Raw genomic sequence first — 24,581 nt, forward strand, 5'->3', positions numbered from 1 at the left:
TGGACCTGGAGGACTCTGCGGCCACACCAGTGCCCAGGGGCCGGGTACCTGCCTTGGGAAGGCTGCTTTCTCCCACATTCCTGCTCCTGCCCCCTCCCTGTTTTGAGCACTGTTCTTTCCACTGTGCCCTGGCCAGGGAGAGCCCCAGATTTGGCTTCATCTAAATCCATTTCTAGTAGAAAATGTGTCTAGGAGACTGTTCCATTCAATAAAGAAGTGGCATTTTCCTCGGTGTTTGTTGAATGAATACATAACCTCTCCTGTACGCTTGCCATGGGGTTGCTGTCCGGCTGAGAAACTGTCAGAGGTTCCAGTATCATCTTGCGTCCACCCAAATGCATCTGCTGGGAGCCAGCCCCTGCCCACAACTCCGCCTCAGACCCTCTCTTTATCACAGAGACACAAACAGGCACCCAGGCTCACTCTGGCCCCAAGCCTCCACTCAAAGCTTTCTTCCCAGAGCCCTTTCTCCCTCCCCACCAATACCTGTGCAAAGCCCACTGCCCCTTAAGCTTCGTCTCCTCTTCCCCTCTGCCCCTAAGCAGCTGCCCAGACCCCTAAACTCCCCCTTCTTCTATATGCATGTGCACAACCCATCATTAAATGTTCATGGCTGCTAAATTTTGGGGGATGCGGTACCCAAGCGGATTGTAAACCGTTTGGAGAAGGGTCACCATTTATATTGCCCTCTTCCAATACAGCTGGGAACCTCTGCAGTTCATGAGAAAGTAGCATCGTCTCAAACCAAATCACTGCTTACTGAGCGAACGCAGAAGCCTGAGCAGAATGCTGTTGGGTTACGTGACAGACAAGACCCAGCCTACTACCCCCAGGTACCCACGAAAGACTGAAATGATTTAAAAGACCAAGAAGAGGTCAAAGGGCATTCGTACAACCACCAGGCAAAGGTCAAGTCCAGAGAGCAAGGGCCCCGTGTGGATGCTAGTTCTACAGGGTCGCGGAGGAGTGAATCAGGGCAGGGTGGGGACCAGGCGGGGAGTGAGTTTGGCCTGGAAGGTGGACAAGAGTCAGGTAGGAAGAAGAGGAAGAGCGAGCTCCAGGCGGGAGGAATGCAAGAAGCCTTCTGTGGAAATACAATGGGAACAGTGTGGCTGCAGCCATACAGGACTCAGCAGAGATTCTCCAGGAAAGGGGGGTATGTGTGTGATTGTGGGGGGGCCTTGGTGCCTGGTTAGGAAAATGGACCTGACTTTCGGGGGCAGTCTGTGATGGGGCACTTCTCAGCAGACATGCCTGGAACACGGGTTGCTTTCCACAACAACCTGCGGCATGCCAGCTCATTGTCACTTGCTTTACACGACCATCGCAGGCACTTTAAGCCTTAAAACAAGCCTGCAGGGTGAGTATCCTTTCCCTGCTACAGGTAGAAAGCTGAGGTTCAGAAAGGCTAAAGAGTTAGAGCCAGGCCCCACAGCTAGTGAGGGGCAGTGCTGGGACGCAAACGCAAGTCTCTCTGGCTCTCCCAGCTGTCCCTTCCCCCAGCTCTGCTCACCAGTGGCCGCTCCCTAAATGCACCTAAGATGCAGCTACTCCTATTTTCCAGTGTTGGCTGCACGCTGGAGTCACACGGAGAGCTTCTATCTACCTCCCTCCAAACCCATCCCCACAAAGTTTGGTTTAATTGGCTGAAGGAGAGGTCTGAGAATTTGTCAGTTTGTCTGGGCTGCGTGGAGGATTTCGAATCTCCACTCCCTGGGAGGGTGCACAGCTGCCTCGGGTGGCCTGGGCCCCTTCTGGCCACAGAGGGCCCTGTCAGCTAATAACCGCTGACTGCGGCTCCGTCTCCTGCTCTGGGGAGGGAAGGAGGAGTCCGCCTGGAAGGAAAGGTGCCTGGAAGACTGCGCTGCTAGACTCAGCCTGTGAAATGGCAGAGGATCTCCACCCACACCCACTTCATCTCGGCCTTTTCCGATGTCAGATTTCCCCTGGAGCCAAAACAATGTGAGCAATTGAATGCATGCTCATGCGAAAAGCTAAAAAAGTGGCTCTCATTGTTGCACGGAGCAATTTCATTTCCTGAGAAGCCTGACTTGCTGCCCTCCCTGTTCTCCCCCGCCTGCGCCTACCGGCCTCCTCCAGGAGTCCAGCCAGTTGCATCCCTGGGGGGGTGCCCCTTGCAGACACCCCCCAGAGGTGCCTGCCCCCTCCCTGCCCTTCCTCTGGAAAGGGCAGGGTGGGGTGGATGGGCTTTCTGGGGCCTGGAGGGGAGGAGAGTAAGGGAGCCAACCAGAGGGAGAGGCTGGTGGGGTCAGAGGGGGGGTGCAGAGGGATGAGAGATTCCTGACAGAGGCACCCCCTCCCTTCCTCCTTTTCTCTACTCCTGACCTCTGGCAACGGCTGCCGGACTCGGAAGAGGGCAGGAAGGTGGGAATCACGAGTCGAGTGGACTGCAGAGACTGGAAGACAGAGAGAAAGAATGAGAGGGGGTGTACACAGGCAGGTCCACCAGGCACGGGCCAAGTCTGCTCAAAGGAAACAGGTGTAAGGGGTTAAAAGCCACACCGGCACCCCTGCCAGAGGAATTTTCAGCAACGCTCTTAAAGTAAGGGGCCCAGAGAAAAGCATTCAATGATAACGCGGAGGAGGCTAGTGGAATCCCCACGGGGTCACAGAGGTGACGGAGGAGTGGAGGGGGCTGAGAGCATTGCAGGGTCAGGAAAGGGGGGGGCGGGGGAGAGGAAGGTGCTGGGGGAACCAGACCTAAACCCTGGCCGGTTGGCTCCCGCTGACATGGGAAATGATGAAACCACTAGCTTGGGCAAGAAATCCTGATCACAGCGGCCACAGTTTGGTTGAGGACTCCGGCAGGATGAAGGGGTCCCTTAGAAAGCTATGAAAAACGACCTTATTGGTTTGTATCTTCTTTAATTTTTTTCAACAACAGTTTGTAGTTTTCAGTGTACAAGCCTTTCACTTCTGTAGTTAAGTTTATTCCTGAGTATTTTCTTCTTTTTGATGCTATTGTAAATGGGATCATTTCCTCAAAAAATATTTTTTTTTTCCAGATAGTCTGTTACTAGTGGGTAGAAATGCGATTGACTTTGTATGTTGATTTTTGCATCCTGCAACTTTACTAAATTCATTTAATAGTTCTAACAGTTTTTTTGGGGGGAGACTTTATTTATTTATTTTTTTAAAAATATATTTTATTGATTTTTTGCAGAGAGGAAGGGAGAGAGATAGAGAGTTAGAAACAGTGATGAGAGAGAAACATCAATCAGCTGCCTCCTGCACACCTCCCACTGGGGATTGTGCCTGCAACCCAGGTACATGCCCTTGACCGGAATCGAACCTGGAACCTTTCAGTCTGCAGGCCGACGCTCTATCCACTGAGCCAAACCGGTTTCGGCTGGGGGGAGACTTTAGAGTTTTCTCTATATAAGGTCCTATAATCAGAGATAATTTTACTTCTTTTTTTCTGATTTGGATGCATTTTATGTCTTTTTTCTTGCCTAATTGCTCTGGCTAGGACCTCCCATAATATGCTGAGTAGGAGTGGTGAGAGTGGGTACTCTTGTCTTGTTTCTGATCATGGGTTGAAAGAGTTAATATTATTAAAATGTCCATCCTAGCCAAAGTGATCTACAGATTCAATGCAATCCCTATCAAAATTCCAATGGAATTTTTTTTTTACAGAAGTAGATAAATAATTCTTAAATTCATATGACATCACAAAAGACTCCAAATAGCCAAATAACCATGAAAAATTTTTAAAAAAGAACAAATCAGGAGGGATTAAACTTCCTGATTTCAAAATCCTATATAATAAAAGGGTAATATGCATATTGACCCTAGTGGCGGAACAACCGGTCTCTATGACGCGCACTGACCACCAGGGGGCAGATGCTCAACACAGGAGCTGCCCCCTGGTGGTCAGTGCGTTTCCACAGGGGGAGTGCCGCTCAGCCAGAAGCCGGCTCTGGCTGGCCAGCGCAGCGGGTGGTGGGAGCCTCTCCCGTCTCTGTGGCAGCACTAAGGATGTCCGGCTAACAGCTTAGGCCCACTCCCCACGGGGAGCTAAACCGTTAGTCAGATATCACCTGAGGGCTCCTGGGCTGCCAGAGGGATGTCTGTCTGACTGCCAGCTTAGGCCCGATTCCCCAGGGAGCGGGCCTAAGCCATTAGTTGGACATCCTCCAAGGGCCCCCAGACTGCAAGAGGGCACAGGCCAGGCTGAGGGACCCCCCTCCCCAGCCCCCCCCCAAGTGCACGAATTTTCATGCACCAGGTCTCTAGGATATTATAAAGCTACAATAATCAAAATGGATATATAGATCAACCGGATAGAGTTGAGAATCCAGAAATAAATCTATGCATATGGTCAACTGATCTTTGACAAAGGTGCCAAAAAACACAATGGGAAGAGGAAAGACTCTTCAACAAATGGTGTTGGGAAGACTGGATATGCAAGAGAATGAAATTGGACTCTTATAACACACAACAAAATGGATTAAAGAGTTAACACAAGACCTGAAACTGTAACTCCTCAAAGAACACAAAGGGGAAAAGCTTTATGACATTGTTCTTGACAGTGACTTTATGGATTTGACACCAAAAGCACAAAAGCAAAACTAGACCAACGAGACTACCTCAAACTAGAAAGCTGTCCAACAAAGAAAACAATCAACAGAGTGGAATCACAACTTACAGAACGGGGGAAATATTTACAAATCATGTGTCTGATAAGGGGTCAGTTCTCAAAATATATAAGAAATGCCTACAACCCAATAGCAAAAGAACTAATAACCAGATTTAAAAAATGGAAGAAGCACTTGAATCGACATTTTCCCAAAGAAGAGATACACATAGCCAACAGAGAGGACAAGATGCTCAATGTCACTAATCATCAGAGGAATGCAAAACACAAAGCTATGAGATATCACCTCATACCTGTTAGGATGGCATATGTATATATGACAACACGTGTTAGAAAGGATGTGAAGAAATGAGAACTCTTATACATTGTCAGTGGCAATGCAAAATGGTGCACCTGCTATGAAAAACAGTATGGAAGTTCCTCAAACCATTAAAAATAGAACCACCATATGACCCAGCAATGCCACTGCTGTGTATTTATTCAGAAGAATCGAAATCAAGATCTTGAAGAGGTATTAGCAGTCCCATGTTCATCACAGCATGACTCACAGTAGCCAAGATCTGGAAACGAGCTAAGTGTTGAAATAAGCCAGTCACAGGACCAACACTGCATATTTCCACTTCCATGAAGTATCTAAACAGTCAAGCTCACAGCAGCAAAGAACAGAGTGGTGGTTGCCAGAGGTCTGGGAGGAGGGGGAAGTAGGGAATTGCTAATCCCTGGGTTCAAAGTTTCAGTTATGCAAGATGAGTAAGTTCTAGAGATCTGCACAACATTGCGCCTATAGATAACAATACTGTTTTGTACACTTAACAGTCTGTTCAGAGGGTGGATTGCATGCTAAGGGTTCTTAACCACCATAAAAATTTAAAAACATTATAAAAATTAAAAAGGGCTCATGAGGCGAATACGAGTTGTAAGCAGGAGGACAGGAGACGCCTGCAGCTTCGGGTCGTCAATAACACTCTTCAATCACTTTGAAAACCATCTTGGCAGAAACCACTGGCTCTTAAACAATAAAAGGACTCATTGAAAAGTATTCCTCTCTGCCCCTCAAAGAAGCATCTCTGATTGGCAAATGCTATTTATGGCAAAAACAGAATCGATTCCACAGAGATCGATTCGGCCTCCGCCACGCAGCAGGCGCTGGGCTGTGGACTGAGAATAGAAGGAGAGCAGCTGCTCTGCTCACCAGGCAGGGAAGCGGGGCCGGTAGGAGGAGGGACTCGGCTGGCGCTCAGACCTGGATTCCAACGTGGACGCTGCTGCCTGCTGGCCGTGTGGCCCTGACGAGCTGCCTGACCTCTTTGTTCTCTAGAAAAAGGGGATGATAATGCTCGGGTGCTGTCTGAGTTAAAAGGGAAAAGAATGCACGCCATGCCTTGGACCGAGCTGCGGACTGTGCTGTTACCGGCACTAAATACCACCTACTCCAAGGCCACGTGGAAGGATGGAGCTGTGAGGATGTGCCAGGAGTGCACTGGCGCAGGGAGGCAGGGAGGTGGGTCTGGGCCCACGCCAAGAGGACCTGGACTGAGCAGGACTCTGGGGTGCAGCCATGGGCACGTCTTGTTGGGGGGCTTGGAGCATGGCCAGGATGCTCCTTAGTGGGAAGGTGGAACTGTGAGCCTGGGGATGGTCTGGAGTCGGGAGGCCCCCAGGGCAGGCTGGGCCGGATGATTTGGGGCCAGCCGCCTGCAGGGCCCAGGGAAAAAGCTTAAAATTTTCCAGCAAGGAGAAAGGCAGCAGCAGTGCCTTTGGCTTCCAGAAACTTCTTAGAGCTGGCTTAACCTGCTGTGGGTGAGGACTGGGGATGAGTATGTGTGTGATAAGGTAGGGGAGGCAGCAGGTGACTAAGAATTCAGGTGTCTGTCTCCTGAATTCTGGGAAGGGCACAGGCTCTCCAAAGGGGCTGATAAGATCCCCAGGGCGCACCTTTCTTTCCCAATCTTCTCTTTCAGGGACGCTGAGTTCTCTATGGGAAAGAGCCCTGGATTGGGAGCTCCCGAGCTCTGGGTGAGGTGTAGCCTAGACCCGTGGTCGGCAAACTGCGGCTCACGAGCCACATGCGGCTCTTTGGCCCCTTGAGTGTGGCTCTTCCTAAGCCTTAGGAGTACCTTAATTAAGTTAATAACAATGTACCTACCTATATAGTTTAAGTTTTAAAAATTTGGCTCTCAAAAGAAATTTCAATCGTTGCACTGTTGATATTTGGCTCTGTTGACTAATGAGTTTGCCGACCACTGGCCTAGACTGACTGTGTGTCCCTCAAAGGGCATTCAGCCCTTGTGCCCCTTTAAGATGGGGCGTGTGCCCAGGCCCTAAGTCAGACTGGAGGACCCCAGACTCTAGGGCAGCGGTTCTCAACCTGTGGGTCGAGACCCCTTTGGGGGTCAAACAACCCTTTCACAGGGGTCGCCTAAGACCATCGGAAAACACATATATAATTACATATTGTTTTTGTGATTAATCACTATGCTTTAACTATGTTCAATTTGCAACAATGAAAATACATCCTGCATATCAGATATTTACATTACGATTCATAACAGTAGCAAAATTACAGTTATGAAGTAGCCAGGAAAATAATTTTATGGTTGGGGGTCACCACAACATGAGGAACTGCATTAAAGGGTCGCTGCGTTAGGAAGGTTGAGAACCACTGCTCTAGGGAGCCGTCCTGCCCTAGAGCAAGTCCGTGGGGCATTTCTTCCACATTCCAACCTAGTTGCCCCAGGGCACTTAGCACCTTCTCCATCTCTGTCTTCCTCCCCAAACATGTAGGTAGAGCAGCGTGACCCCTCTCCACAAACGAGGAACAGGCTCAGAGCAGGCGAGCTCTCCCCCACGATGGCACAGCTAAGCAATGCAAGAGGCAGGATTGGAACCCAGGGCTAAGCTCCTGAACCGCCTCACTACGGGGCCCCGAGCGGTGGTGTGGAACATGGGGCTCTGGTTTCCTCTTTGACAGAACGGTGGGAGCCGCAGATGGTTTATTTACTCCTCGTGTTTACCACGGAGCAGGGCAGAGGTCGGGGATCGTGACACCTTCCCACGGAGTTCAGTGCATCAGACCAGTGGGCGCTAGGGGAGGGTCCTTGTTTCTTGTCGGTGCAGCCCTCCTGGCACCTTCCGGACCTCACACCAGCGTGTGCGCACTGCCACAGGCCGTGTCAGAGTGTCCTGGCAGCCGGGGCAGGCTCAGCCCTGCTTCCTGCTCGGGGAGCAGGCGACGGCGACGCCAGGAGGTGCCCGGATCACGCAGAGGGAACGTGTGGGGACAATCCAGGTCACTGCCCTAGAAAGTGCTGCCTTCTGCCTTCAGATGGGTTGTCAGGGGCTCAGGGCAACTCAGGCCGGAACGGGAGGGCCCCTCGAGGCCACCTGGGCCAGCCTCCTGCCTCCTGCCTTCACATCATCCCCAAAGGGGTACGGGGCGCAGAGCTGCATTCTGAGCTTCGCACACTTTTGGAGAGACCATCGTGTGAGCCTGAGAAACCATCTGAATCCGAGAGCGTGTGTTAGGAGAAGGTCTGGCTCTGTGGACGGGCGGAGGCTTGCGGGCTTACGAAGCGCCCAGGAGGGCCTGCGCTCTGCTTTCCCGGCAGCCACGCAGCCTGGAAAAGCACCCTGTTTCCAGAAACGATGCTTCAGGAACATTTGCAGGTACCCCCCCCCCCGCCCCTTCCCCTCAACGGCTCTACTATCCTTCCTTCAAAAACACAGACCTGTCCCTTGGCCCCACCGTCCCCTGCAGCTGACAAGTGCCTTCCACAGAAACCCTTCTCCAAAGACTAGTCCACACTCAGGCCCCACACGCCACCGACTCCTGAGCGGGGCCCCATGTGGCTCCCGTGCTCACCCCACTGACACCGCGGCCCCCTGACCTCCTTGTTGCTAAACTCAGGCCACTTCTCTGGGGTTTTATCGGTTCCCCAGAGGCCACTCCTCCTTGGGTCCTGGGACCTGCTGCTGGGGTTGGGGGTGGGGATGGTACGGCACATGTGAGGTAGGCTGCCCCGCTCCCAGGAAGGAGTGCTGTGATGATCCTCACGCTCTCCCGGAACCTTCTCTGCCTCGGGTCACTCCCCCCCCCCCACCTCCTCGCTGGCTCCTGTCCTCCCCTCCACCTGCACCCTCTCCCTGGGTGACCCCATCGAGTCTCCAGCCCTAAGCACCAGGTACAAATCAACATGACGCTCAATCCGTGTCCCCAGGATGACCTTCTCCTTATCTTCAGACACTTCCACCTGAGCAACCACATGACGGTGCCCTGGGGCATAAAACCGGCTCCTGGTGTCCACCCCTCCTCCCCCCACTTCTCTTCCGGACTCCCCATCCTGACCACGGAGCCCCCAGCACTTTCTCCCTTCTCTGTAGCTCGTGTCTGCAGGTTCTGTTGGAACTAACTCAAAAAATATAACTGGGCTGCAAACCGTCCTTCCCTCCTCACTTTCTCAGCGTTGCTCCCAGCCCCCAACCTCTCCCTGGAGATCCAGCGGCCCCCTCGGCCCCCAGCCCACATGTCCCACTGCCAATTCTGTGCGGACAGCAGCTAGGGCCACCTTCTAAAGGGGCAATCGTGCCTGGTCCAGAAAGTACCCCACTGACCTCTTGCTTCTCAAAAGTTCTGGCTTGTTCTTATTTATTTCTTTTTCAGAAGCAAATCTTTTTTTTAAAAAAGAAGTAATTCAATGGGAACCAACCCAGGCCCAAGATCCATTCATTCAAATAATACTACTCACTGCAGGCAGCGTCCTCAGTGAGGGGTTCCTGCAGCCTGAGTCAGCAATGCTTTCTTTGGGGGCCATTTCCCTTTATATGTAAACGCAATCAATAAAGACCTGGCTTTGGTAAACAGCAGGGGGAGGGGACGGTTCTCTTTACCAAGGATAATCGCTTTATAACTGGTCCCCGCCATGGCTCTCCTGGTGCCCCAGGCGGAGTTTCCATCACAGACATGGCATGCTCAGGCCTTACCTCCCGGAGGCAGGTGTAGATGGGGCAGACCAGCACGCGGAAGGGCTCGCCCGTGCTGCTGCGCATGGTGCCGAACACCTCGCACAGGAAGGTGATGAAGCCCAGCCAGCGCTCCACATCCTGCTGCTGCAGCGCCTCCCGCACCGTGAAGTCCTTCTGCGGAGGAACGAGAGACCGAGTCAGCCTTGCGGGGCCGGGTACCACCCGCTCTGCTACCTGCTCTGCTGCGGGGCCTGCCGTCTGAGGGCTGGTCCTCGCGTTTTCAAGGACGGGAATGGGTGAGCAGTGCCACAGCACCTGTTCTTCAGGGTCCCCAGGTCCGCCATTCAACTCCCTGTGCCTAAGCGCTCTCCCTTTGCGAACCCCCAAATCATGCCCCCCACGCGAGGGAGGGAAATTAGAACACTGCCCGGTGCATGTCAGCAGGGGTCTATGGAGGCCCAGCACTGGGGCGGAGATGCAGCTACAGCCTCTGCCTGTAAGGGGCCTAGAGGATAATGAAAAAATTAGTCATTCATTCATTCTTTTCTTTTTTTAAAATATATTTGTATTGATTTCAGAGAGGAAGGGAGAGGGAGATAGAAACATCAATGGGGAGAGAGAATCATTGATCGGCTGCCTCCTGTATGCCTCCCACTGGGGATCGAGCCCACAACCTGGGCATGTGCCTTTGACCAGAATCAAACCCGGGACCCTGCAGTCCACAGGCCGATGCTCTATCTATTGAGCCAAACCACTAGGGGCCATTCATTCATTCTTAAAAGTATTACTGCCCGACGGAGTGCCAGCCATTGCATTAAGGCTAAGATCAGACATGATAACTCGTAGCTACGATACAAGGAAAGGTCTTAAAAGCCACTGGGGATTCCAGGTAGAGGGATGTTGAGAGCTCACATTTACTTAGCAAGAGAATTTTCATTTTAATTTCAGAGAGAAGAAAAAATTCTACAAATAGCTGTGAAGGAAAAAAAAAATAACCCCTAGATTTCTCACAAAGGCACAACAACATTGTTGACCTTTTACTTGTACATTTCATGTTAAAATTCAGAGACGCTGAGGCAACATCTTCATATGCTTGAGGATAAAGAACACACCCAGCTATGAGTGAAAGCAAGAGAAAGAATCTTACATAGCAGATCTTTGGGAAAAAAAAAATCCCATCCATGTGCTTGTCTTAAAAAAAAACCCCAAAACCTAAAGGATACAGTTGCCATGGAAAACAGTATGGCAATCCTCAAAAATTAAAAACATCATCACAATACGACCCCACAATTCCACTTCAGGATATATATTCAAAAAACCCCCGAAAGCAGGATATTTGCATACCCATGTTCATAGCAGCACTTTCGACACGAGCCAAGAGGTGGACGCAACCCAAGTGTCTATCAATGGATGAGTGACAGAAAGTGGTCTATGCAGACAATGGAATATTACTCAGCCTTGAAAAGGAAGGAAAGGCTGACACATGCTACAACACCGGTGAACCATGAGGACATTAGGCTCAGTGAATAAGCCAGTCACAGAACATTGTATGTTCCAGTAGGTACCGAGTAGAAACAGAAAGCATGGTGGTTGCCAGGGCTGGGGGCAAGGGGCTACGGGGAGTTGTTTAATGGGTTAAAGTTTCTGTTTTGGGCAAGTTGAAAAAGTTTTGCAGATGAGTTGCATAACAATGTGACTTATACTTAACATGAATGAACTGTACACTTGTAAATGGTTGAGATATGGTATATTTTATGTTACGTGTTTTTTCTTTTTACCACAATGAAAAATAAATACACAAACTGAGATGTGCTGTAAGGTGTAAAACAGACACTAGTTTTTGAAGACTTAGTATAAAAAAAGAATGTAAAATGCCTCATATTTTAAAATATTTATTGCATGCTAAAATTTGGATATACGGAGTAAAGTAAAATATACTATTGAATTTAGCACATACTACTGATAAAGCCAGAAATTATATATAAAATCAAGAACTAGAAATAAATTTAGAAATACCAACAAAATTGAAAATAGATATGGAGTAGATAAAAAGAGAAATAAAAGCTATTTATAACTCTATGCTGATGATTTTGGAAAAAATGATGAAATAGGTGATTTAAAAAATAAATATACCAAACTTTACTAAAAAAATAGAAATGAAAAGTTGGAAAAGACTAAAGGTCATAAAACAAAATGAAAAGTTCTGAAAGAATTAAGAGGTGTCTACATTTATGATTTTTTTAGGTAAGTTATTCAAACTTTAAAACAATTAGATAACTACTCTGCTATGCAAATTGATCCAGAACATAGAAAAAGATAAGCTTTTCCAGTTCCCTATTACCCAAATCTCAGAATGATAGTAAATTTCAAACAAGGAAGTCTATGGCTAATTTCTCTAATGTGAATAGATGTGAAAGTACTAAATGAAATACCAGCAAACAGATCCATGATAACCAAGTAGATTTTATCCCAGAAAGGCAAAGATGAGTTAGTATCAGGAAACCTGCAAACATAATATAGTACATCAATGGGCCTGATTAAAAAGCCACAGAAACATCCATGACCCTTGGAAGGAAGAAGATAAAATGATTTACTAGTAACATAATTACATATATGCAAAACCCAAGAGAATCCTATATAATAAAGAGCTAATATGCTAATTAGACCGGAGGGCGGACCGACCGTCCGGATGACCTTTTGGACGAAGCTGGGGCTGCAAGGGCTGAGCTCCTTGCACGAATTTCGTGCATTGGGCCTCTAGTTCTCTAATAAAGATTAGAATTAATAAGAGAGTTTACGAACTAACTTATGAACTAGTGCTGTATTTAAATGCAAAATTAATAAACAGAAGCCTACAGTTTTTCTATGATAGGATTAATCAGTGAGATAATTTAATGCACAAAAGCTCATTAAGTAAAACAATATAAATTCTTAAGTGACATTAAGGAATGTACAAGATTTCTATGAAGAAAACTGCAAATTGAACTGAGATTTAAGAGAAAGTCTAAAAACAAGGGAAGATACACAGTGTTCCTTAGTGGGTGGACAGCATTGCAAAGACGGTAATTCTCCGCAAAGTGGTTCACAGGTTCAGCACCAATTTGTACTCTATATTCCAATGGGAACATTGGAGGGTAAGGGGGAATGGAGACTTGAAAAAAATTATCCTGAAAGTACTTCGAGAGAATAACAGGGGAGATAGCTAAAAACAAAACAAAACAAACAAAACTATAAGGAGCTGTATTTCTTTTCACCTATCCGAAACTTTAATAATTAAAAGGGTGTGGAACTGACGTAAAAATGGACAGCTACATCGGACAGCCTAGAAACAAATTCAGCACCCATCGGGTTCATCACATGGTCCCCAAAGAACCACAAATCAGTGGCAAAGGAAGCATTATTCACTGAAGCCACGGTGCAGAGACAGCGGTCTAAGTGTGAGAGGGTGGGGGGAGAGGATAATTTAGAGTCTTCCTTCACACTGGGCCCTAAGATGAATTCCAGATGGAATAAAGAGGTAAATCTGTGTGTTTTGTGTGTTTTTTTTTTAAAGGACAAACCATAAAAACTTGAAGAAAATGAAATTGAGTATTTGTCAAACTTCTGGATAAAGAAGGGCTTTCTGTATATTAACACAACAGAGGAATGCAACGAAATAGTATAAACACTCTTAGAAGGCAATAATATTCTGGGAAAAATATCTGCAATAAATGTGACAAAGGGTAAGGGTAACGGGCATTAAAAGATAATTCAAATGTCAAAAAATTAAATCTCAGTAGCAATTGAATGAAAGTCACCCCCCCACCCCCACCCCCGCCACCGGCCCCTTGTATTAGCAAAGCTGAAAACTGATCATTGCCAATGCTGGAAGGATGCAGTGAGACAGGAACTCTTGTGGATGGGGAGTGTAAATCAGTAGCGCTTTCACAAAAAATCTTAAAATAAGCTTTAAAGGCGTTCTTATTGTTTGACCCAGTAATTGCACTTCTGGGTAATTAGCACAAGGAAATAATTAAAAATAACAGGAAAAATAAGCTTAATGCACACAAGAATTCAACCACGTAAGTATCCAACAATAGAGTGATAAAGTAAAGGATGATTCATGCTCCCATCAAACATTATGTTTATGGCCCTGGCTAGTGTGGCTCAGTTGATTGGAGCATCATCCTGTACAACAAAAGGTAGGGTTCGGTTCCTGGTCAGGGCACATATCCAGGTTACAGGTTTGATCCCCAGTTGGGGGTGCATGCAGAGGGGGCAACTGATTGATGTTTCTCTCTCACATCAATGTCTCTCTCTCTCACCCCTTCCTCTCTTTAAAAATCAATAAAAAACATTAAAAATTATGTTTATGAAAAGTTTATAACAGCATGGGAAATGGCTATCGAATGAATGACAAGTAAAAAAGAGAAAGCAAAGGCAAAATGGTATGTACTATATAATCTTATCCATGAATACATTTTTGAAAAAAGAGGAGGAATATCAAGTGTTAACAGTAGTGGTTTCTCAGTAGTGGAATTGTGAATGATCCTTATTTTTTAACTTTTCATTATTTTCTGCATTTCTTTGCTCTTCTGTGAATGTATCTTTTTATAGCCAGAAAAACAGGCTAGTGAGGAAGAAATTGGCAAGATGTGCCCCTTCTCCTTCGTTTTTTAAATGAGGGCAGCGGAACGCTTCGAGTGTGATCGGCCAACTGGTGGCGATTCTCACTAACGGGGTGGCGAAATGGGTTGCGAACATGCCAGCCAAGAGGCCACCAAAACCAGCCTGTGTGTCTCCTCTGGGCACATACAGCGCAGGCTGCCAGCTTTTCCTCTGGAACAGGGAGCTTTCTGCCAACCCAAACCAGCCGTCCCCTGGGTCCCAGCTCCGCTTCAAACTCGGTCTCTTGCATCCAGAACCAGCAAGGGGCCTCCGACTGGTGGCAGCCATTTCAAAGTCTGGTACTTGGCCCCAGCTTCTCATCAGACTGGCAGGCTCCCTCCCAGCAACCCCGAGTGCCGTTCCCCAAACTTTAAGGCTACCATTTAAGCCCCGTTTCCTGCCTAAAACTATTTATTGACGTATTGCTATTTCCTGCACTGGCCACATCAATAAGCCCTGAAAGCCATTCAGTGTCTCAGGTTTCTCAAGGCATTCTGGGAAATTCTTCCTGCTCTGGATAACCACATGAACTCTGGCATGATAGAGTCCTGTGGTCAAGCCAAAAACAGCTGCAACCCAGGCAGAGGGGAAAACACCCCCCGCCTGCCCGGTGGGGCCAGCAGCCATGGGGGAGACGCTGCCCGAGAGAAGGGAGGGGGAAGGCACAAGGATCCGTGTATTCCTCCGAAACCTCCTGAAGTAGATGCACAGTGCAGCCAATCCCTGCCAACTCGCCATCATTCCCTCCTCTTCTCTTTAAGACAAATGACCAGGGGAACTTTGCCCATCCACACTCCACATCCCTGGGGACTCTGGTCGGTTTCTGTGCAGAGAGGTGGCCGCTGCCATGGCCCCGGTGGGAGGAGAAACTGCAAGAAGTTTCTTTTTCCCTGAGAAGTAGGGATGGGGTGGTAGAGGGGTGGGTGTTGGGGAGCTGGTCATGGCCCAGCTGCAACGAGTTGGTCCCAGTCTTTCTTCTCCCAGATCACTGGCTGGAGAGCTTAAAAAGCATATTCGACAGAATTTTTTATAACTTTCAAATAGAAGGTGCTCTACTTACTTGGCTCAAACGCTCCCTTCCTTTGGGTTTCCGCTCCAACGCCAGCTCCTCAGGGAGGCCGCCCCTCACCGCCCCTCTGGGAGAGCAGCCCCACCTCACGACCCAGACCCTCTGCCTTTTCCTCCCAGCCCTCAGCACCTGCATCAGGTCCCATATTTGCTGCTGCTCTGACTCTTCCCTAGAAAGGAAGTTCAGGACCCCTAGAATGGTACCCGGTTCCCACTAGGTGGCCAGTACCATGCAGGACGGGATGGGTAAGCGGTCCGCCATAAGCAGTCAGACATCTCTGCTCAAGAGGCCGCCTGTTCAAAGGAAACAGGCTGCGGCCACGCTTTTCTTCATCTAAGACTTGAGCGCAGAGGGTCCGTAGGCTTGTCGGCCTCACCTTTTCTTTCATTTGTGGCTCCCGTTTCACTCCCCAGGTATATTCTTCCCGCCTATCCTGTGCATCCTTGTGCATCTGTTTCATTTGGGTGGGTGACATTTTTGTCGGAGGGTGAGCTTCCTTTGCTTACTTGGGACTAGTTTTCCCTTTCAAGGTGGAGTCAAGGAAGGCCTGGAGGCCCTCGAGCCGATGAGTCTCCCCTGGCCTGAGAGAGGACCCGAGTGTGCCAGTTCCTGTCCCTTCCTGGGGCCTTTGGGCTCCAGGGGACACCTGCGAATCCTTATGAAGAAGGATCCGCGATGCTAAGCCACCTCCAGTTGGGTTCTGTGACTTGGGCCCAAAGAGAACTGACCAGTGCGGCAGCAGGCCTCTCTTCTGTTGACCTGATGGGTCCCTGGGCCCCACGGGAGGATGGAGGGGGCTGAGAGCCGGGGATTAGACTTCTAGCTGAGCGGAGCCGGAGGCGGGAGAGGAAAGAAGGGCGACAGGGCCCAGCATCTGCGTCCTGGGCAGTGCTCCTCGGGCAGCAGCCCGAGGCCCTGCCTCTCACACACCCACTCGGCCGCATCATGGAAGGATGACCCAGGGAGTGGGGAGGGCTGAAGACCCAGGTCTTGGCGTCACTCTGACCGGGTCAGACAGACATCCTTGGCTTTAAGGAGTGACAGGTGTGGTGTACCTGGCGCATAGTAGGTGTTTAAGCAAGTGACAGAGAGACCTCCTGGTCACTGTATCCTGTGTCAATCTGGCCACCAAGCCAGCCTCAGACCTGGCCACCCCCTCCTCCTGACAGGCTGTGTGTGTGCAGCCCCAGCCCAGGGGCACGCCCGCCAGGCTGGACTCACAGCTGGCCATCATGCCACACTATGGCCACAGCTGCCAGGCTTGGCTCAGTCCAGCTGGGCCCTGAGGCCTGGTCCTGGGGTTCGGCCACACCTTGGTTCTGGAATAGTGGGAATCTGACCGAGAGGCCACTCCAGCCCTGGCAACCGTTTGCTGTGGCTCCCTGTTGTGTGTGGAGGAAGCAGGCATCTCAGAGGCTGGTGTGAGCATGAGATTGGCTGCTTGCCTTGAGTTCTGATGTCCCCTGGGCCCCTTGCTGTTGGGCGAGTCCTTTTCCACTTCAGTATCCCTGAGTAACCCTGAGTATCCCTGACCTGCCCCCCATGGCCCAGACACCTGCCCACATAATGCCAAAGCCCTCCCCACTCCACTGCTTCACTCTGCTCTGCCCCCTCCCCCAACACTGTTTGGATTCGGCTGTGAGAGAATCCCTCTCAAACGAGCTTAAGCACAAAGGGCCTGAGGTGCCTTATGTGAGGAAGGGGTGGGCCCATGGACACAGCCGGTCCACGGGCTCTTGGCTTTGTGCATGCTGGCCACTTCTCTCCTGCCACAGGCTGTCAGCAGCTCCCAGTCTCCACCATAATTGCTCATGAGCCCAAGGAAGACAGATCCCCTCTTTCCTCGTGTCCAACCCACAAATCTCGGGGAAGAACTCTAATTGGTCTTGCTCAGCAAATGACCATCCCTCAGACCAATCACTGTGGACCTGGAGATGGGCTTCTCGTATGATTTACCAGACCCAAGTGGGCCCTCTGACAGATCCCCAGACCACAGACAGAGAGAAGAGCTGCCCACTGCAAACACAGGCCCTCCAGTGTGGCTTTCACACACGCCTCATACTCCCCTGAGCTTCGTGTCCAATTCCCTACGTGCTGGTGGTGAGTGCTGCTCTTTGAGTCCCACCGAAAAGAATAAAGAGAGAGTGACATTATGGTGATGATCTTGAATCTGCTGTAATCAATAGCCATGAAAATCATGCCCCAAATGCCAACCCTTTAACTATTATTAATAAAAAAAATCACTGGGGATATTCTCGACGACTAATGGTTCACGGCACTATGGCTGAGAACGCCTTCGCCCCGGCCCTGGCTCCAGGTCAAGGGGACACACCATGGCTGGAAACCCCCATCAGCCGCTTCCAGTTGAATCTAGACTATTCTGGAGACGTTTTCCAAGCTTCCCAGGATGTGAGCACTCAGGACATTTCTGAGATGGCAAATTCAGGTCAGGTGAGCTCAGCTCTGCTGATCCGTGTGTGGAAAGGAAAGGGGGTGGGGGCAGGCACTGGGATGCAGTGGGGCGAAGCCGCGAAGTCAGTGGGAATTCTGTCTCACACTCACGCAGGCGTGAAGCCTCCTCAGCACGGGGAGCTGGCACCCGCTGTGGCTGTGGCCTTGGGAAGCCCTCAGAAGAGGCTGAACTTTACCTTTTAGCCTGAGCAGGAAGAAAGGACTGGGCTGCCCAATTCATTTAGCCTCAGGAAGACCCTGCAGGTACCACTTGTCAGGGACACGTGAGTGGGGAGCACTGAAGTCCACAGATCTGGGGCAGCTCTCAGTAACCAGACAGTAGACTGTGCAGGTGTGGCACCGTGGCCTCACCTGCTGCTTGCCTGCTTTGGGTGATATGATACCACCTACATTTACACAGCACCTTCCCCGCTGGCATTCCCACCAGCGTTACCGATCTATCCCACAGGGTGTCCCACACTGCAGGACAAGGTCGTCTGGGGATCTGACCAGCCTTCCGAAGCCGTTAGAGCTCAAACCCAGGTCTCTGATTCTGCGTCTGATGCCCTTTCTCCCGGCAAAATGTCTGTTACACAGGCGTCCTGTGTGAAAAGGCCACCTGCAGACAGGATAGCTGCCTGCCTCCTCCCTGCAGGTCCCCCAGGCGAGCGAGCCCAGCTGTCAGCTCTGCACAACTGGAATTCCTCCCTGCCTGGTGGCCATCCGCCCAGAGTGGCTGTGGGCGTGGAGGCAGGGTCTGGCCCCACACAGGTAGGTGTAATCCATTATACAGAGCTCTCTGTGCGGAGGGGAGTGTGGTCACTATGGCCTCAGCTCAAGGAGCAAGAAGAAAGGGCCGGTGGCTGTCTGTGACTCTGTGTTCTCATCTGTAAAACGGGAAGAGACTATTTGACCTGCACAGGGTCAACGAGGCGATCGAGTGATGAAACAGAGGCGAGCACCCTCCGAAATAGAAAAGGGTTACTATGGCCCCGTTCTGCAATTTGACAAATGAGGTATACAGTGGACAAGTGTTCTGCCCAGGCTTTCCCATGTGAGTAAGAGGGAGCTGAGGCCAGAATCCAGCTTGTCCAGCTTCCTGGAGTCTGCTCTCAGAGTTACTGCCTGGTCAGGTTCTACCAAGAGGGTCAGGGCACCTCCTCCAGGCAGCAAGTCTGTCTGGGACCCCACAGCTCGGGGCCAGGCCCACAGGCCATGCTCTGGAAGCAATCGGAAACTGAAGGCTGTGAAATCCCGCTCTCAATGAGTAGCCCCGTTACTTCTGAAACCGTCTGGAAAGCTGGCGGTAAAAATAGATGATTACACAGGCGTTATTAAACTATTTATAGAATTTGAGAAAACCCCTTGAAATGCTCACGAAAAGATTTGGCCTATAATGGGGATTCCAGAATGACTCAGCCTGAAGCCCAAGTCTACCCGTGGCTTTGAACCTTGCTAGAAACGAAGTCTTCAAAAGTCACATTAGCATTTATAGGTCATTATTCCTCAGGGAAGCCGTAACGGGGGAGCTCACATCTTTTATCAAGCTGTATCCCAGAACGTGTTCTGAAACCGACAGTCAAGAAACAGCCCTGGGCCGTGCACGTGGACGGGGGCTGGGAGAGAGGAGGACATTCCGTAAGGCCCAGTGGGCGTGGGGAAGGCCACAATGCGCATCTGTGAAATGGGGATCCTGCCTCCTGCCCTGCCTCTGGGAAACACATGTGGATATAGACGTAAAAGCGAAGGTCACGCCTGTTCTTTCCTCCAAAGACATGCATGGAAGCTGTTTGCATGTCTCCGTCTGGATGGGCCCGCGATTACAACATGCCATTCCGTTTGGTCCTCCCCATCTGGACTTGACGTCGGCGCTGTGCCCAGTGCCTCAGGGGAGGGGTGGCTCTGAAAGAAGCACTCAGGCCCTCTCGGTGAGCGGTGAGCTCCAGGCCGCAGACCAGATGGCCCTCAGGTTGCTCCAAGGAGCCTCGGGTCACCTGTGGGGGTGGCTGACGGGCAGTGGGTAGGCAGAGGCTTATCGGGCCTTGATTCCAGGCAGAGCCCATCTGCTGGGTCACTTTCACATGGCTGAGGACATGCCCGAAGTCGAGTTTAGGAAAAATAGCTCTGCTGCTAAAATTGATATTTGGAAGCCACTGGTGTGTTGTGAGCACACACAGTGGGCTCAGAGGCCAGACAGGGCTGGATGATCTGACTCCCACCCAGCCTCGGAGATCCCCAAGATCTCCCACAGTCTTCCATTCTCCATGTAGGAAAGGGTGGCAGGGCTGTTCACCATGAGAATGACAGTCGCCAGGGCAGGGGAGACACCCTGCTTCCCTGGCCTTCCCAAGTCAGGGACCAAGGACATCCATGCCAGGTGTGATGGGGCAGCCTGTCTGACCTCCCCCACTTTGCCAGTGTGTGGCGGGAATCAGAGCCAGGCAAGGGTGATGGTGCCCCTGAAGAGAGAAGGTAGAAACGTGGGTGGTACTGATGACAGGTGACTGAACCAGAGCTGGCAACAAGGGTGGGGGGCCCTCTACCAGGAGCTGATGTCCCACCTAGCAACAATCTCACAAGGTATTTCATTTCCTGGCTAGACTGGAAGCCCTTTGATGTCTTTCTCTGTTCTTTGCCTCCCTCATGTATCTGGCAGGAAGTAGAGCTGGGTATAAAACAGCAGTGTGGGACTCTTGTTGACTTGATTTGAGAGGAGGCCTTCAAGGTATTTCTGATGCTGGGAGTGCTCACTGAACCACTGGAAGAATTGGGGAAGAAAAGTCCATCTTGTTTCCAGGCAAACCAAGGGGCACCACCGCACTGAGCTTTGCTCACCAGGGCTTGGGGACACCCTTCCTCTGGGCCTTGAGAAGCTGACTCACATGCTCATCCTTCAAGCTCCTGAACCTGTCTTCCCTCCCAGAGGCCTCCACTCTTGTTCCTGTCCATCACGGTATCTCGTTCACTCTTCGTCACAGCACGCACCAGACTTGGAAGGACACACGTGTTGGTGTGTGTGCTCAGTGATGGCCTCTCCCACTTGGGCTGGCAACTACGACACGGTGAGTTCTCAGCAAGTATTTGCTGGGTTAACCGAATAAATAAAGGGGGGACTCTGAGGCGAGGGCAGTCCTAGGGAGGAAATACTGTTAAGGCTCAGGGTCAGGCGTCTTCTGGTCCCTCTCCTCAGAGGTGACCTCCCTGCTAGACCCGAGCTTGGCCTCGGAATACGGTCAGAGAGGGCATGAGCAGGGATGATTCTGGACTAGGCTGTAAAAGGCAGTTTTGTTGTTGTTTTTTTTTAAGGAAAAAGGGTGGATGCTAGGATGCGAATGGTTCCTCATCAACATGGAATCTGACACAACCGAAGAGAGGAGAGGGAGCTCTGAGATCAGAAAGGGTGTGTTGTCCTTAGTAAGACATGATCTCGTGAACAGACAAGAAGACCGGCCATGTGGGGGATGTGACCTTGGGCACCCTGTTCACCTCACTGGGCCTCAGTTTGGTCATCCACAAAATGGGGCCGATGACACGTGTCCCATCAGGCCCAGGATGGTGGTGAAGACTGAACGAGGTGATGGATATGGAATCACCTGCTCTCCAAGACCAGGTGCCTGGTCTCGATGGGTGGATACCATCCCTTGTTCATCAGCCCCGTAAAATCCAGCTCGATCCTGACATTGCACAAGATAATCCAACAGACACTTCCCTGTGACTCAGGGCTGCCAGCCAGCACAGTCACTTCCCCTGCATTGACCAGCGCCTTCTATGAAGCCACAGGCTGGTGGGTGGGAGAAGGAGACAGCGGCTAGAGCAGGTTTGTCTAGTCTCGGCATTATGGATATTTTGGGCTGCATTATTCTTTCTTGGGGGGGCGGGCTGCCTGGTGCACTAAAGGTCTCAACCCTCTCAATGCCAGTTGCAGCCCCCGACTCTCACCCCCAGTTGTGGAAACCGAAAGTATCTCCTGACCTTTCCAAATATCTGTGGGGGGCAAAGTCACCGCCAGGGGAGGGCCACTGCCTAGAGCGACAAGCTCACACTCCTGTCCCCGTGGAGCACTTCTTAGAACACAGCAATACGCGGGCACTTGAATAACACCGGGGCCAGTGCAGTGAGGGGCTCTACTGTAGGCCTATGAGGGGCGTCCCCGAAACGGCCTTTAGAAACCAGAGGGCCTCGTAGGCCACACACCTGCACACCAAGCAGCTGCTTCCCGGACTCGGCACGGAGCTGGCCCTCACCCAGCACACAGCTGGTCAGTGTCCACCACCTGTGCCTCCATCCGACCCGGACGGTGGCCATTTTCCCTCTTGTGGATTTCAGACACAAGAATGATGGCTTTTAAAAACAGTGTGAGCCCTTCTGTCTGATGATCCCAAAACCCAAAGGGTAAAAATACATCGTGGGCTCTGGAACTGACAGCTCTGTGCCTAAGCTGTGATGTCAGCACCATGAGCAAATTATCTTCCACCAGCCTGACTGTATTTTTAAATGTGAACAGCTTAGCACACTTAACACTACTTATTTGGGGGTACCTTGGACAACAGATAATTCAGCCGCATTTACCAGATGACACCGACACATGCCGCCCACATCAGTGTCCCCAGATAAAAATAACGGCCAGCCTGCTCACAGGTCTGCAGAGAGGAAGGGCAGGAAAGCAGAGGGAGGGACCCGCGGTGTCTGGCACCTTCTCACCCCCCTGCTGGCCCCTGGGGCGCTGGCTGTGCCGCGGGCAGAGGAAGTGTTACCCGGGCGACCTGCGATGTTCTGACTGTGAGAGGAACGGAGAGGCCCGAATGGTCTGCCTTCGCGTGCCACGGGCTCTGCCCACCACGGAAGGCTCTGCTGCCTTGGAAAACACCCAAAGAGGGCACAGAGAGCACCATGTGGGCGTGGGTAGCCCTCTGGCCTGCTGACCCCCATCTAGAGAATGGTTCCTATGACGCACCCTACGGCCTCTCACAGGGACAAGGAGATCCAAGTGCCTGATTCCCATCCCACAGGGGCGAGGCCTGGAAGCTTCCACAGGCCGGGAAGCCAGAGCCGTAGGGGAGTGGTCCCAAAGGCCCCCTCTGCCTCTGAGCACCCTCCCCCAGCATGCCCCAGGGCGGGCTGGCCCCACTGGCATCACACCTTTCATAAGGCTCCGTTTCTCCAGCGACTCCCCAGGCAACCACAGGGTGAGACATCAACTACAAATCAACTACAACCGTTCAAGTGACCAGAAACTTCCCTTCTATGAGAAAAACAGACCTGACCCTCCCTCCCTCCCTCCCTCCCTCCATCATCCATCCCTTCCTCCCTCCATACGTAGATGTTCGTGGGTGCACTTCTCTGTCAGGTGCTGGTTCTAATGGGATATACACAGAATCCCTGCCTCTCCCCCTTTCTTACCCCCTCAATCCCTCCACCCACAGGCGTTGGTGGGTCCGCTCTCCGTCAGACACTGACTCTAATGCGGCATCCAGGGGCCTGGGGGAAGGAACATCGAGCCTGCATCCCGAGCTCTGCTGAACAGTCAGGAAGACCTACTGGGTTGGACAGACTCCGGGTCTGACAGGCACCCCCAGAGGGCATCGGCTTCAATTCCGCCTGCTTTCAATCAGCCTCGGTGGATGCTAACGCTGTCCTAGTTTTACAGCTATTCTAGGAAGAATGTCCCAAACTCCTCTCCCTCTGCTTCCAAGTTTTCTCTCTACCCACTACCCTTAGCAGTTGGCTACTGAAAGGTCACCCCTGGCTCAGCCAGAGCCCCTCCTCAGGGACCACCAGCCAATGACCACCTCCTCCTGGCCTGAGGCCCTCCCCACCTTGGGGGGGCTCCTGGGGTCAGGGGTTGCTGGCTGGGAGCAGAGCCATGGACGTTAGCTCTTGAGTCTCGGTGTCCTGACACCCGGTTCTTCCCTTCACCCTGCCTTTCTATCACGGCCGTGCTAGGATGCTGGCTGATTCCTTGTCCGACACGACTTAAGACTGAGTTTGAAAGCTTTCTGCCTGGCTGGGAGGAGCACATCTGTTGAAGGGGCAGCAACAATTGTGAGAAGTCCTCTCTGTATGTCTCCAGGAGGAAGGAGCTGGGAGCAGAGACCAAACTGGGGATGAGAGCAGGGAGAATGGGGTAGGGCGCCTGTGGCACTTCTGTGGGGGCTGAAAGCCACCCTTGGGCCACTAGTCAGCAGGCCCAAAGGATCCTGAGGGTACAGGTGCCACCCTCTCTACTTGGTGATGGAGCAGGAGAGGAGGTAGCAGGGGCAGAGAAGACCCCCAACTCAAGTCTGCTCAATCGCTAAGGCCCATGTGGCCAGTACTGTGCAGGGGTGGGTGGTGGGAGCCCGCGGCTTCTGCTCTGCAAGGCTGGGCGGGGTCGGCCATGGCCAACTGGGGGTCAGGCTCTTCTCACAAGCCCTTCCTCGTTTTTGTGAGGGCGTGGCCGGGCCAATGGCACTCAAACCTACTACCGGCGGGGCCGGCTGGCACTGAACTTCTCCACGGCTCCTGCTTGGGCCTTTCCAGTCACCTCAGAGAAGTCTTCGGGAGCAGTTTTTAGGGGAAGTAGATAAATGAGGAGGAACTTCAGCCACGCTAAGTATTAAAAAGAAAAGGGAGGGGCAGGGGGTCCGAGAGCTGCCGCGGGAGCCTGTGGCCGCACTGGGCATGCCAACCTCCTCCAAGGTATTCTGTTTACTGGGAGATCGTCATGGAGGCAGGAAACATTTTGTCAGAAATACCGAGCACAAAATATAGTGGGCGCTAAATACTTAATCTTATTGGCACCACCTCCAGAAGCCCGAGTTGTAAATGGCTGTGGGGAAAAGGTCTGGGTTATAT

General features: G+C 51.2%; 1 protein-coding gene across 6 annotated transcripts in view; it reads right to left on the reverse strand.

Moving 5' to 3' along the window:
* CTIF (cap binding complex dependent translation initiation factor) overlaps positions 1-24,581 on the reverse strand; it is a 236,618-nt gene that overhangs the window by 24,832 nt on the left and 187,205 nt on the right. For 4 of the 6 annotated variants that reach the window (XM_023750847.1, XM_023750851.1, XM_023750848.1 and 1 more), the window contains one exon: positions 9,599-9,754. In XM_023750847.1, coding sequence (XP_023606615.1) covers positions 9,599-9,754 — 156 coding nt within the window. Of the gene's footprint in view, positions 1-2,346; positions 2,418-9,598; positions 9,755-24,581 lie in introns of all 6 variants that reach the window. The other 2 variants (XM_023750852.1, XM_023750853.1) reach the window with 1 other exon arrangement.

The sequence above is a fragment of the Myotis lucifugus genome, unplaced genomic scaffold (assembly GCF_000147115.1).
Source record: "Myotis lucifugus unplaced genomic scaffold, Myoluc2.0 scaffold_16, whole genome shotgun sequence".
Classification (NCBI taxonomy): domain Eukaryota; kingdom Metazoa; phylum Chordata; class Mammalia; order Chiroptera; family Vespertilionidae; genus Myotis; species Myotis lucifugus.